This window comes from Leptosomus discolor, chromosome 11, assembly GCF_034619465.1.
Source record: "Leptosomus discolor isolate bLepDis1 chromosome 11, bLepDis1.hap2, whole genome shotgun sequence".
Lineage (NCBI taxonomy): Eukaryota > Metazoa > Chordata > Aves > Leptosomiformes > Leptosomidae > Leptosomus > Leptosomus discolor.
The window spans coordinates 8,651,123-8,668,238 of record NC_141401.1 but is presented as its reverse complement, the minus strand read 5'-3'; the positions used below and the strand labels follow the sequence as shown (position 1 = coordinate 8,668,238).

Below are 17,116 nucleotides of genomic sequence, written 5' to 3'. Positions count from 1 at the left end.
AAGTCATGTGGGCCCGGGGAGTAACGTAAAAAAGAGCCAGAACCTGCCAGAAGGAATTCACAATAAAAGGAGAGACTTTTTTCCTTGTGACTAAAACACCTGTCACGGCTGCCAGGACTCTGCTAATTACACAATAACTTTATTATATCCCACTTGGAAGAACAAACAATACTTGAAGCTCCAAAAATGAGAAGCCTTTAGACTAGATTAATGCAGGCAGAATGACTGCATGGAGCCAGTGTTCGCCCTGTCCTCCCAGAAGCTCCGGAGAGTAAAATGGCTCGAAGACTCCCCTCTTTGTTGCTAGTGCTACATAATACAGTAATTGTGTAATTAGAAGTAGATTACTGATGGGAGAGAAGCGTTTTCTATGCGATGTGGGTAAAAGTCTTCTCTGAATAGGTTTGAAGCCTCAATGCAGCATCTCTACTCATTTTTGCTTGAGCTTGTGGTAGCCCCTGGTAGCATCCAGACAGGAGAAGAGGAGCGCCTCTAGTTGAGTGTGGTTTTTCTTCCGATGTGAGTATATAAGGGAGGTCCTCATGGAAGGCTGCAGTGCGGTCCCCACATTGCCCAACTCCTCAGGATCCTGTGTTTACACAACATGAATGGCTGCAGCATGGGTTAAAAGTTTCCACTTCGTGATGGAAGCATTTGTGATGTTGGCTGGCAGGCTGGACCCCAGGATGGGTGACAATAGATAGAAGTGGAGAATAATGTACTGAGGCCTGATGTCCCCTGAGGTTTCCAGCTTTGACAGCTGATAGCAAAGGCTGAAGTTAGAAGGTCTAAAACTAAAATAAAGCATGATCCAAAATTTGGAGTAGAGCTGAATACTGTGAAATAGCTTTGTGTGGGAAGCAGGCCTTGGCTCTCAGGTATGGATGTTCTTTCCTCCATCACTTTATTTTACCTGTAGGAACAAGCCTGGCGTTGGTTAGGGCGAGATTAGAGCAGTGATATTCTTAGGCACAGGCACTTCAGCGTAAGGAGTCATGGCTGGGGCAGGAGGCTGAAGGAGCTGGAGCACGGCTGCTGGCTGGCCATCTGCAGGAGGGAGATAAGCGTGGGTGTGTTTGGGCACGCTGGTGTTTTGGAGACCTGCTCCTTGGAGGTAGACAAGGATTGCGTAAGTGGGTGTTGTGGGACTTGGGGGAGGCACATGGACTGGCCCAGGAGGGCAGTGTTTGGCTGGGTGCTGGTGGGTGCTGAGATGCTTGGGAAGTAGGAAGGTCTCATGTGTGCATGGACCAAGGAGGTGGGTGCTCATGGATTCTGTGCTCATGGAGCAGCAACTCCATGACTTTGCATGGTGGTCAGTGGAGTGGGACTACCTTGAGCTCTCCACCAGGTCCCTCAGCCTGGCAGACCTACAGGTCCTGTGAGCAAGGAGAAGATGGGGAATTGGGAGTTAAAAAATACTTGAGATGTTGGCATATTAATTACAGGAGACAAGGAAGAGAGAATGTTCTGGGTTTGCTGCAGCTCAGCCCAAAGATTGTGATGCTGACTTCTCCACATTTTGCTGGGGTCTCTCCTCTCTGCTATCCTTGGGCATCTGTGGCCTCCAAGGGGTGCCAGCATGGCACAGGGCTCCTCTCATGGGAAACTTCCTCTCTATCCTTGCTCCAGTAAGAGCAAATAACGAATGCCAGAAAGGCTGTGGAGGGATGGGAAACTCCCATTACCTCCACCCTGGGGGTGTGGCCACTTTGCCCTCTTTCCTTGTCTGTCTGATGGCGTTGTGAGCTTTTCAGGGTCAGGAGGATAAGGGGGACATGTTGCCATTTGTGGTAGCGGTGAGATGCAGTGTGAACTAAGTGGGATCTGATCCAATACTTCGTGGGTCCCTGCAGGTGTCAGTCTGACTGAAGGTCTCCATGTGTGTGCCTGAATGAAACTGGAGGGGAGACAAGGGGGGCAACACATTGGGCAAGAGAAATGGTGTGAATATGGGTTTGGGGTGAAATAGATCTTCTGTGGGGGTAAAGTTTCTCCAGTCTAAGCTCAGTTGTGTATTCTGCCAAGCTCGTGATGCCCGGATATACAGGCACCACAGTGACTGATCTATCTTGTGACAGTACTAGGAGAGGACCTTGTGCAGCAGTCACCTGTGCTGTGGTGGCACCTGCAGCTACTTTAACCCCTGAGGATTGTCAACCTGGTACCCCAAAACCAGGAAAGAAAACTTGAAGTGTCTTCCCTGCCCTGTGAGCTGCCTAGGGATGGGCCAAATGGCCGGGGTGCTAGGACAGGCATCCTGTCCCAGGGCTGGTGGTTGTCCGTTGCCAACCTGCACTGATCTGTACCTGTGCGGTCAGCCAGGCTCACGGGTCCTCTTTCCCCTGTTGTGCCTGACAGATGTGTGTGGTGTTTGCAGGTCCTGTGGCAGTGATCAGCGGAGAGGAGGATTCAGCCAGTCCCCTCCACCACATCAACCACGGCATCACGACACCCTCATCCCTGGACGCTGGCCCGGACACAGTGGTGATTGGCATGACCCGCATTCCCGTCATCGAGAACCCCCAGTACTTCCGACAAGGTCACAACTGCCACAAGCCAGACACGTGTGAGTGCCCGATGCAGCCGGAGTCCCCTGCGAGGACCAGGGAATGGGATGGGGGGAATGGGGGAAGGAGGGCAAGAAGGAAGAGGTTAAGAGGATGAGGAAGAAAAGAAGGAAGTTTTTGAGTAGAGTGGGTCTTGGTATGGTCCAGAAACCAAAGTGAATCTCAGGTCTCAGAAATCACAACATACATGTAGGTGCTTCCAGAGAAGACTTTCCACCCTCACCTTCACCTCCCTTCACCGTCCCTCTGTCACCCACCAGTCACCTTCCCCGCTTGCCTAAAAGTGCCGTATGAAGCCGGGCTCTGCCTTGTTGGCTCCAAGCGTGAGGTCCCAGGCATGAGCAAGAGCCACCTGGGAGCACGGGGATGGACGTGACCCCCACCTGGCTGGGGAAAGGACCTGCCTTCCCTTCCTCCTCCAGCAGTTTCCCAGCCAAGGGCTGCTTCCTTGGCTCTCTGCCGGGCCAGGGAGAAGCTTAGGACGTGTGGCCATAGATGGGGCAGATGCGTGGAGATAAAGAACAGGAGGCTTAGATGCTGGATGTCTTGTTTTCATGGGCTTCTGTAAAGCTTTTGCATCTTGTCCATATAAATCTGGGTCGTGAACTGAGCTCATTAGACTAGCAGGCGGTGATCAAGTGGTCCTCTCCATTTTGTGTTCCTAAATTTGGAGCACAAATGAAAAGTGCTGGGTAAAAGGATGCCTTTCTGGGAATCCCACACTGCTTCCCCTGCGAGCCATGAGATGCAGCCCTCCCCGACACGTGGCTTGCAGCCGGTAGTTGAGTTCTCCTAGGCCTCTTGCCAGCTCTGAAATGCAAGCTGAGCAATGCAGGAGGTTCAGATAATGTTCCTCTCCTGCTATTTGCTCAGCCTTTTGGTGTGTCTTGGTTCCAGGTAGAACTGGAAAAATGAAAGCTTGTGGAAAAAAAGGGGAAAAACTCCCAACGTGTTCTATCTCTGTGGCCCAGCCAGGAGCAGGGAGTGCTGCATTGAAGTCGCCTCTGTTCTCCTCTTGGCTGCTGCTGACTCATGAGTGCAGGAGACATAACTCAGCCCCTGGAAACAGGGAGGAGGCAGATCTCCCAGCCTGCGGAAACTCATTCAGCATTGAGTGCTCAGCAGAAGTGTGCTGCTCCCCAGCCACCACTCCTCCCATCAGGGCACAGGGAGCTGCAGCCTCTGCTCCCATGGAGGTGTCCCTGGGGCAGTTCCTGCTGTGCACCCTCCTGGGTACTGCCAGCCAGTGCCTGAGCCGTTATCACCGTGCTTTGCTTGCTGGAGCGATGGGGTGTACCCAATGAGATCGCCCGGCTTTCCCTTTGATTTTCATTTTAATGTGCTAAATTTGGTCTGTTTGTAGAGAGGGGAGGAGGAGGGTGGTGATTTGGCAGAAGCAGAGAAACTGAATGTAGCGTGGTTTTTGTGTGCCGTTAATTATATATTTTACAGTTCTTATAGCACCTCATCTCAAAATGATTTACAAACTCTGATGGCTTGGGAGGGGGGCTCCCCCGCTTTGGTTTTTTCCTTCCCCTCCTGTGCTCTCTTGATTCTCTCTAATCTATCCGCCAACCATTGCAAGATGCGGGTGCTGTTGCAGCTGTGCAGCAGCAGAGCTTAAACCTCAAAGGATTACGTTGTGCTCTGAGCGTTTGCCCTGGGGGGGCTTGTCAGAGCTGGGTGGGTTGCAGAGGTAGTCGCTTGCAGCAGGATTTGGCCTCCAAGTTTCACCGGGGCTATTTGATTAGAATCTGAGGAGTTCACAGAGGGGCTTGGGGGCGGCATCTGGAGCTGCTTTTTCCGTGGAAGGTGCCACGGGGGTGAAATGCAGCGCTAGTGACAACCGTGCACACTTGGAAATCCACGGCAAATTGCCGCCTCCAATTTCCAGGTTTCCCGGGGCTGCAAGGCAGCAGGGCCAATACCAAACCCCACACACAGGCACTCCCTTTGGGTGCCAGCAAGAGGCAAACCACAACTGGACGCTAGCAGGCTGAAAACCCTTATATTTTTTAGATTTGCTTGTCATTCACAAGGCAAAACCCAGACTTCGAGACTTCAGGCAGGGCTGGATTTGGTGTGTGTATTGTATTTTAGTCCCCAGGACTTTACTTGGGCAAAACTTCTGACTTCACTGGTGGCTTTGCTTGAGGCTGAAAAGTTTCATGATTCACCTTTTAAATTAACCATGCTTTGGGGAGCTTTCACTGTAAGGGGTTTGTTTGATCTGATGTGCTCTGCTCAACTTAAACCTGAGCTGGAGAACATTTGTTGCTCCTGTTCTCTCTGTGGTTTTCATGCCAGAGGGTTTTTCTTTCACCCTGTGCAGAGCTTGGACACAAACACTTTTTCATTTACTATCACTTGGAGAGAGGAGAACTCCTCTGGGCTGGGGAGGGCCTCGATGCGCTGCTGAGCCTGTACTGATGCAAGGTGTCATCTCTCTCCTGCTACGCACCTCCCACAGAGCTGCTGTCCAGCTGTGAGCAAAGGTGCTCTATGGCACCCAGCATCTCTCCTTTGCACTGAGGTGTTGCTAGAGCAACGTCTTCAGCAAGCAATTTCTCTCTCCCTTGTGAAGCTTTTCTCCTTCCTTCCTCCTGCAAGCGTCTCTGTGCTCTTGGATGTCATCTGGGTTGAGGACATGACGATACCTATTACCGCGCTGCAATGAGGAGAGCGAACTCTATATGCTTAATGCAGTATTAATAGTACATTGATGTGATATAGATTTCTGTCACCCTCTATACTAGCAAACATCGCTTATCACACAGGGATGACGGATGTTTATTCCCAGCCACTTAGCTCTGCATAATGGAATTGCAGCTGAAATATGGAGAGGAGCTCCCTGCTTGCGGAGCTGCAGCCCCTCACTCCTGCTGTGCAATGATGTCCTGTGGGCTCTTCTCGTTAATGTGTCCTCAAGGAGAGAGACATGTGTTCCTCCCTGGGGATGTGCTGTCCTCGCATCGATGGGATGAAGGGCACAGAAGCCAGCTCTCACCTCTGACTTTCTGGGATTTTTGCACTTGTCGCTTACCCCCTTTCTGCTACAGCCTGATTTTAGAGGAGCAGGAGTGACAAGCTTGGCTCAGGGTCCTCTTTCCCATCCTGGCTGATGGCTTCTCAAAGAGCCACGGAAGAAACTACTACATCACCCTGTTTGCTTGTGGTGAAGCATTGAGTCTTTGAGAAGGTGCTCCCCCATTTTTATGCTGTAACTCCATGGTGTGCTGGGCAGCATAGGGTTTGCAACCAGTCCTTGTTTCAACCATCCTCAGCCCTGCCTGGAGGGTTAAGCAAAAAGCTTGACAATGGGGACCGTCCAACCACAAATTAATTTCAGAAGAGCAAGCTGAAATAATTTTTTTTTCTCCTGATCTTTTGCACATAGAAGAGAAACCAAGTGGCATATCTGCTTGGCAGATGCCAGCAGGAGGAGTGGCAGGTTGTGATGAGTTTGCACCTCTCTTTATTTGGAAACAGATAAGAGGAGAAGAATGGGACTTGTTGTGGAGCTAGCACTGTGGACAGAATATGTGATGAGATATAGTGTAGGACCACGTGGCTCCATTCTATGGTCAGGGGTTTTGGTAATGCAAAACATGATCCAGTCTACCCTCATTTGTGTCCTGAAAATGGCTATCAGTCCTTCTGGGCAGGAAAAGTCAGCTCATTACAATGGATAGCTCCTGATCAGTGGGAAAAAAGGGAGTATCAGCTTGAAATAGGTTCATGAGGCTGATGGTAGGATATAATTTTCATACATATGATTATTGGTGGTAACAACAACTTTTAACCTTAGCTCTATCTTCTGATGTTAGGATTCGAATTTGCAGAATGGATAATTATAAGTAGCTGGTGATTTTTGTGGTGAAAGACTAGTAATGTTTCAGAAGAAACATTTTAGAAGATTGTTTTACTATAATAGTAGTAATTAATTATTAACATGATGCATCAGATGCAGATTAGTTCTTGGATCGGATCTCTCAATCTTTAGTCAAGTGCCACAGCACAGTTTTACAGTTATTCTATTCTCTCATATTTCTTGTCTGACCAAAGATGTCCTCTCGAGAACAACACAAACCAGAAAAAAATCCAAACCTTAATGGAGAAAATCAGTCTGGGGGTCAGATCCTTTGCAGATCCCTGTCTGTCTTCCATCAGTGGGTGCTTGGTTCCCACCAGCACTGTGAAGCTAGACTTTTGGGGCAAATACTTTGATTTTGGTGGAGGTTGTTGCCAAACACGACCAGAACTGGCTGTTTTCCTCTTCCAGGACTGGCGCAGCCTGGGGACTGGGATGCATTCTCCACATGGGTGGAGCAGCTGTCCTTCCGTAGAGTCCTAATAAGGGTTTTTTTTCAACCTCATTTATTACAGGCTGCCCTGACATAATTACATATTCAAAGTTAGTAATTACACGTATTCATGCTAATTAAGTAATTAGATATAATTACACTAACTGTAAATACATGGTAATCGGCTAAAAAGAAGTACTTCAGAAAAAAACAAGGCAAATCACACAATAAAAGCGCCATCAGCACTCTTTCACTCAATACCCTGTCTTTATCTTGTATTTCAGTGCAGTTTAAAAGGAACATTGTGGTCATTTCAAAAATCGTATTTTTTAAAAAAAAATATTTCCTTACCTCTGTTTCTAATAGGTCTTGAAAACAAAGATGGGAAGGATATTTACCCTTACCACTGTAAATTCTTTTTGTTTGCCTGGTGTATTTTGTTCATCCTGGGCATGGGAAGCTAAAAAGTATGCAGCATTTCTATTTTTGGTCAGTTCATGTTCTCATTTTCTCCAAAAACAACAACATAAAAATAAAACCATGAATTCTTGCAGTTACATTTGGCTGAAAAAGAAAACTGAACCTGTTGTTAGTGGAAAAAGGAAACTTTTCTTTCTTTTTTCCCCAGGGATAAGAGAGTTTGTCAAATATATCAAATGTGATATAAATGCGGAGCCCAGTGTGAAGTGACAGCAGCACTCTGCTGCCCAGTGCCCAGCCTGGGGCCAGGCTGTACAGGTCTCAGTTCTTCCCACAGGTCTCTGCTGTTTCTCCAGTTTCTCCAAACTTCTGTTCTCCTCTTCTCTTCTCTAACATGAAAGCCCCAGGCTCTTCTCCAGTAGGACCCAATGCCCGTTACTTTGTCAAAGTAGGCACTTGTGGGTCAAGACTTCTGCACTGGTGCTCCTCACTGTCTTATGGTCTTGTTCTTCTCAGTCAACCCACATGAGATACTTTTAGAGGATATAATGAGGACCTACGAGTAGCTGTATTGTTATTTATGTGTGTTTTGCTACTCTATTCTGTGTCTCCTCATTTGTCCTAGCAAAGCCTGGATTTATGGCTTGAGTCTGTGGGAAAGCCCTGACCTCAACACTCAGCTACCAGCAGGTAGAAGGCATTGGAGGTTGCTGCAATGACCTTTTGCCTCCAAATTTCCCTTCCTTCTGGTTTGCGGTTGCCTCTCACAGAAAATGCTCTGAGCTCCAAGTGCTGATATGAATGTCCTGCAAAAGATTCGGACGTTGAAGAAACCCCACAGGCTCTGGCTGGCTGCTTCCAGAGCAGATGTTGCAGGTACCTGAAGAAAAATGTGAGCAACAAAAATTACTGCTTCTGTCACACTCCAGAGCAGGAATAAACTTCTGCACCCAGCATCGTCTTCTCGTCCCCTTCTCCACACTGCAACATCTGACTAACAGGAGGGATCCTATGGCCAGTGGGACTTGATCTGACCTACTCAGCTCTTCCCAGCCCTTTCAGCTGGTTTTCCTTACCTGTGACTATTTTACACTCTGCATCGTTTCATCCAGCTTTGAAAGAGCAAATGGAAGAAATATCCATGTTTTTCAGAACTCAGAAGTCCAACCTGCATTTGCAGAGGAGTGCCCATCCCACCTATTACACCCGTACTTTGAGTTGCAACCTCATGCTCAGCAAGTTGATCTTCAGATCTTCTTGCCCTGCTGGTGCTAAAGAGATGAGAGTTTTTCGGGCCATTTTGGAAAGGCTGACGGAATTCATTGCATATACCTTGCCCCTCGGACAGCTCTGCAGATGTTGTCTGTGTGGTTGTATCGTGAGAAAGAAAAGCAGCATGGGAAACGTGGCTCTGCCTGGCCCCTGCCTGCTTTGGGAGGAGCTGCTGTAGCCAGCAGTGCAGCCCTGCTTTGCTCCTGGTGTGATGTGCACAGTGACTTGGTTTGCGCACACGCTGATTACCTTCTGCAGCTGCTTGGGTTTTAGAACCCATCTGTGTTACTTTAACATATGTTTACCAAAAATATTTGTAGGAACACCTAAGATCAAAGGCAGTCAAGCAGGCTCCAGCCCCAGCGCAGAGAAATAGTTCTGGTAGTACAGCTGTGGTGGGTGATGACACATTGGGCAGGGACATTCCTGTGGAGTGGCATCCATTAGGAGAAGAAACCCTTAAATCAAGGAGAATATGTCTTTGGGATCTAATATTGACCTATCTCCAGAGAGGCTATCCTGGTAATGGAAATATTCCTGGATATGGACATCAAGGAGTGGACAGAGAAGTGTTTTTCTCATACAAAACTCTGCCTGCTTCTCTGGCCTGAAAGCATCTCCTCTGATCCTTTAACCCCTGTGTCTGTGGGGGCAGAAAACAGGGTTGGTTCACCTGGAGTGATTTCGGAAAGGGAGCCCATCATGCATGAACTGTCAAACACTTAATAAGCCAGATGAGGGGAGGCCCTGAGCTGGTTTCCTTCTGGATTTGGAATGTCTCTAGCACAGTAGGCTGCTCTCACTGCCTGACAGCCTCATCCCTGCATCAAAGGGGTTGGACTGGACTGCCAAAAACATGCACCATCTCATGGAGGATGTGTATGTGCGCTCCTGATACTCTTGTCATGTGTCCAACCCCCTGCTTGTCTCATACAGGGGCTCATGCGCCCTCCTACTGCTCTTGCAGCATCCCGCAGCCCTACGCACATACCACCATCCCTGCGCACATGGGCACATGGTCCCCACTTGCACACCCATTCACCATGGAATGTGCACGGTATGAAGCTCTTGCTGAATCAGCTCTTCTTCATTCCCTGTGGCACAGCGTCCTGCACGGTGACACCTACACACTGATCACCTCCGCCTCACGACTGATGCTGCTGAAGCACACATGGATTTCTGCTGGGCACCCTCACAGCTCTGCCTTTCCTCAGCAAAGCCAGGCATGCCACGATGCTCCTGATGAGGCAGTTCCCCTGCCAGGGATTGCCTGAAGCCATCAAAGATGGTGGCATCTCCAATTTCTAGTGGGTTTTCAGGACTTGGCAGCGCAGGTGTGCTTTTCACCCATGGTCTGGAATGAGTCAAGACTCGTAGCAGGGTGAGAGAAGAGGAGTGGGATGAAATGGGGATCCCTACGCTATTGGCTGTGTGCCCAGGTATTGGTCCCTCTACCTATCCAGTTGCTTTTGGAGTGCTCTTGACCCCATGGTCCTCTTAAACCTGAAGGAGATGTCCGTGCCAGAGCAAGGAGGGCTCTGTTCCTCAGCCAACGCTCCTCATGCCCATGGCTTCGTCCCTGTAAGACAAGAGATAGCAACGCGGTGCATGACCTAAGGCTATTGCAAACTCAGGCAGCCCTGGTGCCTAGGGTAACATGGGGGGTTTGAGAGTATCCTCCTAATGTCTCATCGATTGTGTGGATTTTGCTGCGCTTTAAAAATAGCTGGAGTGTGTATATGCACGTGGGTAGAGTTGTGGCGCTAATTTCTTTCGGCCATCAGTTAAACATTTGTCTTGTTTTTTAATGAGTTTACTGCGGCTTATAGTGCTTGGCTGTTGGGAAAGTATCTGGAGGCTGGGATACCTCTATGTTCCTGGGACACCTCTATGTTCCTGGGACAAGGGAGACGCACCCATGGTACCTGGCCATGGGGTACCCTTGAAAGCACTGGGAGCTCCCAGAGTTCACAAGGACATTGTGTTGTGACATTTTAGTCTAACCAGGCTGGTTTTCAGGTTTAAAATCTAGCTCTCAGAAGTGCGTGGGGACTCATCATGGTCAGACAGGAGCTGTCTCTCTGGTTAGAAGATTGCAGGCTCTCATTGTGTGTTCCTTGTCTGGTTAAATTACGATTCCTAATTAAAAATAGCTGCTATTGTTTAGGAGTTGGAGCAGTTTTGCATGACCGCACACACAGCAGGAACATTATTAGTAGTGCTGCCCTGTGGGACAAGTACAGCCCAGGATCTAGCAGAGAAACTGTACATCAGTAGAGGTTAAAAAACTAAAAACTTACCTTGAGTGCTGCTTTTGGGCTAGGCAGCCCAAAATACTCCGTTCAGTCCTGAAAGCTGGGGAAAGCGCCATGTAAAAAGATACTCTGCCTTAAGAGCTCCTCATGTCAAAGGGGGCTTTTGTTTTCCAGCCTAGCGTGGTGGCTGGTGCAAGCAGTGATAGCTCATGCCTCCCGGCAGCACAGGGCAGGTGGAGGAGCGGTACTCTCTGTAGAGCAGAACTCGATTCCTTCATGTATAATATAACAAAAATGCAGAATTTGTCATTCTTGATTGCTGAACGTTCCCAGTCCACCTCAGCATCCTTCTGGCTGTCTCACTCTCATTGGTTGTGGTTGCAGACAGGGAGTGGGTTCACTGCTGGTGATGGGGGAAGATGCTGCTGCTAATAGAAGCACCAACCACTTCTGCTGGTGTGCTTCTGAAGCCCTGATCTGAAGCAGCTGTCTTGCACCGTGGTTAAGCGTAAAGCACTAGCCTTGTTGAACTTGATGTGATTTACTGAAGTGAACAGACCCGTCTGAGAACTCAGCAATTCCATTTCCATGTGTAGCTGATGTAAGATTGGTATGCAAGTGTCTTGAGGTGAAAAGTACATCGAATTCACAGCATGTAAGGATTGCTCTCGATGCCCGGGCTTGTCTCCCATTAAGGCAGGGTGTATTGCATAATCCATTTTTAGATTCCTGCACGCTCGTTCCTAAACAGACTGCAAGTTACCGAATGCTGAACCCTGCTTGAATCTGTTTTTCAAGCCCCCTCTCCCCGTCCTTACCTGAATAGATCCTTTTAAGAAACAGGAAAAAAATGAAACTCAGTGAATGCATGAAAATTTCTGTATGTACGTTAATGATCGGGCTGTCCTGCTGTCTGCAGTTAGCTGCATTCTTGCTGCATGGTCAATACGGGATGCAGTACTCAAACTAAGCGATGACTTCCAGCTTCATATAGACTCAGCTTTTCCTGACGTCAGTTCCAAGTTCCTATTTGTTGCTGATGTTGCAGCAGTACCTGTGGTTCTCTGTCACAGTTGTGGGTCTGCAAAAATGTCACACCTTTCTTTCGGCCCTACTAACCTATTTTTCCTCAACGAATTGGAGCACTGAGACTGGAGGTTACTATACCTACCTATTTTTATATATATATATATATATATATATGTTTGATCAATTTGAAATGTACAGTTTTAAAAAGTTTGGGCACCTGTTCTTATCTTGCTAATACATTTTAACAGGTTTTACATCATCCTCCCCTGTCCTACCACCATCACCATACCTCCTTTTTTCCCTTTGTGAGGGAAAAGGGATCTACTTTTCTTTTTTTTTTTTTTTTCCCCTACAAGCATCTCTTAAATTCAGGATGAGCAGTTTCTCTGGCTCCCATAAGTGCGAGTAGGAGACAAGGCAGCTAAGTCTTCTAAGTATATATGGTAAATTTGCAATTAGAAGAAAACACTGGAACAAAATTACTTCAGCCCTTGTCTCCCTTCCCCCAGCCCTTCCCACCCCTCCACCTCCTTCTTGCAGGATTAAGCTAAACTAATCCTCAGATGAGCAAGATCTTTGGGAAAGCAAAGAAGCAAAGTAAAACCAAGGGAGGAGAAAGAAAAATCCTTCACACTCAACACTAATAAGGAAATTACAGGCATCCTACATTATGAATTGGATGAATTTTTAATGGTTAGAAATGCAGTTGATTTATAATGCATCTATGCTGGACTGCAGGGCCTGTCGCCAGCTAATAAATAAATGACAGGCCCTTTGTATTAAAAGTATCAGTCATTTTACATCTCTGCACTGTAATTGATGTGGAACATTGAGCAAGGGGATATGATGGCCATTGGGTGTATACCAAAGCAAAGGACCTCAAGCTTCAAGCCATACCTGAGGTCTTGATATACCAGAAAGTTGCAGCCCAGTCTTCAAGTCTTCTCTCAGATAGGCCACAGCTTTTGCTCTATCCCATTGCTCACGATCCAAAACCAAACAGAAATAAAGAGCTTGGGAAAGGGATCCATGATTTTGAAAGGTCATTTTAAGCCCAGATTAGGGCCCTGTTTGGTGTGTCTTATGCTCTAGGACAAGTTAGTTACCCCTTGACAGCAGGGGAAGCTCCATCTGAAGTGGCTGCTCAAAGCTTCCTTCCTACGCATGGAAGGAGATAGGATGCTTTGGGTCTGCCTCATGTTAGACATCTTGTCCAGGATGGGGAAGATTGTGCCGTCTGTTTTCTCAATGGTCCTGGCTATTGGTGCAGCCGGGGTGAGGGTAGCTCAGAGTCAGAGATCAGCATGAGTTCATATGAATCCCATCACAAATGTTCATGCTGAGGGCTGTGTTAAAAATAAATACTGGGCAAATTCCAGAGATGGGGTGGGGTGGGACTGTCCTGTTCTCATGCCAGATCCCAGGAGAGCCCAAATGTCAGGGGAATCTTACTGAGAGCACAGCAGACAGCTAAGTATTTGAGGGATGGGGTATATTTTATCCTTTTCTTAAGAAGGAGAAGTAACCTGGCATCCTGCTCCTCCACTGTTTCCTGGAAAGAAGCATTTCTCCTTCCAGCCCATCAAGGGGCTGCCAAGCATCTTCATCTCCATTTTATGGATGAGGAGAGGCAGCTGGAAAGATATCAGTTTGCTCAAGGTCACACAAGGTTGCTGACAGCTAGCAGTCTGGCCCATGTTCACCCCACTGGACTATGTTGTGTGTTTATGAGTCACCACCTGAAGTCCATTCTTTTGGAGTCAAGAGTTTAGATGGACAAACAAGCTCTTGGAGCTGTCAGCTGTATGTTATGATCCCATAAAAAGGCAATTCTGAGCTTTTCCTGCTCCTTTCTAGATAGGTTAGACCAAATTCTCCCTTTTCACCTTCACGAGGGCCACACTATAGTCAAACACATTTCTGCCTTGCTCTCTCAACTAATTCTGAGGAGACCTTTCCTTGCCGACCTCACCCCACCTAGGCATTGCCTCCTGGCCCACTTGGCTGGAGTTGATTGGAACCCAAGTGCTGAAAGAGCAGTTATTTTTTACCTTGGCTTTAGTTTCTGGCTGAAGGAATTGAGCGGGGAGCCTGGGATACGAGCCTTGCTGCCCAAAGAAAGCACCGCTTTCCAAGATGCAGACTTTCAACTTGACCTGGAGGAAGGAAGCGCTTATTGCCTTATTTATTACATTTCCCCGTAGCAGTGTAAATATTATATCCGTGATAGATACGGATCTTATGAATAATATAAAGATTTGAACTAAGTAATTGCAGTGCTTTTTTAATACAAGAGATCCTTGGCGTCAAGTAGAATTAATGATCTGTCTTGATGCCGTCTCTGCAGAAGGTAATTGCAAACTTCAGTTCCGTGAGAATTTGAGAAATTGGGGGAGAAATCCTGATGTGCTGTTCATCCCCTCTGTTCCCTTTGGGACAGTCCAGAAAGAGTATCCTGTCTGCTGATTTTTTCTCAGCTTTCCCTAGACCCTCCAAGGACGGGAAGGCTAAGTGAGTTTTGGGAAAACAAATCCCTTTTGTAGGCAGGCTGGGCTGGGCTGTCAGAGGAGGCGGCTTTGGGAGGAAATGTAATACAAAGATCCTAGCAGCTCCCTGTGGTCACTAACAGTTCTCCGGACATTTCTGGAAGAGTGAAATGATTAGTTACAGTGAAATACCTAAATTCAGGCAAAGGTAATGATATTCTATGTCTCTGCCGATCTGAGCCTTGTCTCTTCTCTGTAGCTCTAATATGAAGCTCTCCTTTCCACTTGCTCTCTGAAACAGTTATGCTGCCATGCTGCTGCGTACTATTAAACAGGTGACTACGTTATTATGAGAAATTCTCTATAAAGTCCACTCTTTAATGCCGTAGAACCTTTGGGGATGAATTTAAGATATTAATAAGTATTAAGATTTAACACTTAATACTTCTTTGCAGTGACATCATTGTGGGGGAAGGGATAACGGGATAGTAATTGCAGGATGTGCTGTGGGTCATTTTTTGCCTTGCATCACTGGTTGCAGAGAGCTGGTAGCCCAGCTGGCTGGTCCTTCTTGCTCTCTGCTGTAGGTGTGCTAGGTGCTGGTGTCAGAGCTGCAGACATCTAAGGCCTCTTTAAACTAATGGAGCTGTCTGAGAAGGTTATGAATGCCTTTTCAATTTATTTTTTTCTTCCAAATGTAGCATTTTAAGCCTTGAATTGTGCTGCTAACCTTTTCCATTCCGCTTTTTCTAACCACGCTCCTCTTTAGGGTTATTTCTTTTCCTTCTTCCCCCATCACCTTTTTAACAGGAATGAGGGCAGGGGAGACCTGTGGACTCCATGTTCTCACATTGTCAGTCCTGGAGGAACAGGTCTTGCTGACCTCTGTGGGCTGTGTTGAGTGGGGAGTGTGGGCTCAGGTGTTTCTTTGCTACAGGAATGGTAGCTCATTAACACTCTATGCCCTGCAGATAACTTTTATTGATCATCAGCTGCTTAATCAAAAACTCTATCACAGTTTGCTTCGATTATTCTTTTCCCTCTCTTCATCTCTGGAGAATCAGCTTAGCTAAAGTTAATGTACTCATTATGCAGTTGGGAAACCACTGCCACAGAATACTATGTAAATCGTAGGTTTTAGGAAGGTTTGTATCCTCCTGCCTGCATGTAGCAGGATGAATATATTGGGTGCATACTCCTCCACTTGATGGGGTGAAACAGGCGCTGGGGGAGTTGTGCTGAACTGGGTTTGACCTACCTGGGGTGGCAGTACTCACCTCCCAGCTCACGCAGAGCCCAGGCTCCACATCTAGATCCTCACAGTCCCAGTATAGCGATGAACAGCACTGCTGCTATGACCAGTGCTGATGCACCTTCACCTTTCCAGAGACACATGATGAGCTCCATATCACCATAAATACCTACCAACATATAGCACCTGGACCACTGGAGGCTTCCCTTTGCTCACATAGAGGGATGTTTGGATGGAAGCAGCTTTATGGAGTTGTCTCTGCTGGTGATTGCTCAGCAGTTGGGTGATGAGGGCTCTCCTATGGGAGACCAACCGCTCAGGGTATGAGAGCTGGGATGGGAGGTGACCTGTGTAGGGCTATGCTGAGGAAGAGGGCACGGACAGGGGATGTTTGAGAGATTTGAGATGGAGGAGGGAGGTGGGAGCAGAGCCAAGTGCCAAACCGTGATGGTGGAAGTCTGCATGGCTGGACCATGCATTTGGTTTTCATTTTCTGATGATCTGTGTGCAATGTATATATAGACATAGAAGCAGTGACTTACAGCAAAAGTAGGACGTTAAGTCCCCCTGTCTAAACATATCTCAGCAGTCCTGAAATCCGCACCTGGATTGTGTTGCTGTTGGGCATTTTGCTGACACAGTGAGGGTCATGGCTGGCAACCTGCTCGGTGAATAGTGGTTTTACTGTTTTGGAAACCATCAGAGCTTCAGGGAGGGGAAGCGAGGAAGATGTGCAGAAGTGGTAAAGATATCTCCCAGATAGCTTACTGTGTTTTTAATGGCGAGCTCTGAGAAGCAGCAGGCCAGTTTGAATAGGGACACAAGAAGGGCTTGGGAGGGAAGCTCTGAGACAGGAGTGCTGCTTGTTCCTGCTGCTCCAAACTCATTTCACACTCCGGTTATGCTTGATGTCCTGATATGATTCATTTTCCTTTTGTCTTTTAATGTTTGCCACATAAAATCATTCTCCGTGATCCTATACGCTATCAGGGCTACATATTCCGTGCTGGTTATGGTGTTGCAATGACCTAATTTGATTGCAGAGGGTCGTGTCCTGTATAATGTTGTCTCGTTTTCTCAGTAGTCAATACAAACTCGATTTTATTTTCTTTGAAAATAAAGGACGCAGGGGCAGAAGCCCAGCATCCACAGCCAAGCTTATACCTGCAGCTCTTACCTTGTTACCTGGCTGTGAGGCTGGGATGGCACACACAGTTCAGCCTGAATGGGACCTGCAGGCTCTTTTTATTTTTTTTCTTAATCCTGCCGGTACTGAAGGGGAGAAAGAATGGAAGCTACAGCAGAGAAAGGCCATCATTTGTAACTGCTGGCACCTCTGATTTGCCTCAAGGAGTCCTTATTCCAACAGTCTGGACGCCCTCTTGATGGAGCTTATCTCTGGAGGGGAGGGTTAGCTGTGTCTCCCCGTGGGACCTGGGTGAGTGTGTAGCTTTCTCCTTTTGTCTCCAATTAGATGCTTGGTCCTTTGTACCTCTGTTTCATTTGCCTCGAAGACCTTTAACCTGCC

At 47.5% G+C, this 17,116-nt stretch overlaps 1 protein-coding gene across 6 annotated transcripts in view; it reads left to right on the top strand.

Moving 5' to 3' along the window:
• NTRK3 (neurotrophic receptor tyrosine kinase 3) overlaps window positions 1-17,116 on the top strand; it is a 219,326-nt gene that overhangs the window by 119,226 nt on the left and 82,984 nt on the right. For all 6 annotated transcript variants that reach the window (XM_086471894.1, XM_086471893.1, XM_086471891.1 and 3 more), the window contains one exon: window positions 2,381-2,569. In XM_086471894.1, the coding sequence (XP_086328020.1) occupies window positions 2,381-2,569 (189 nt within the window). The remainder of the gene's footprint in view (window positions 1-2,380; window positions 2,570-17,116) is intronic.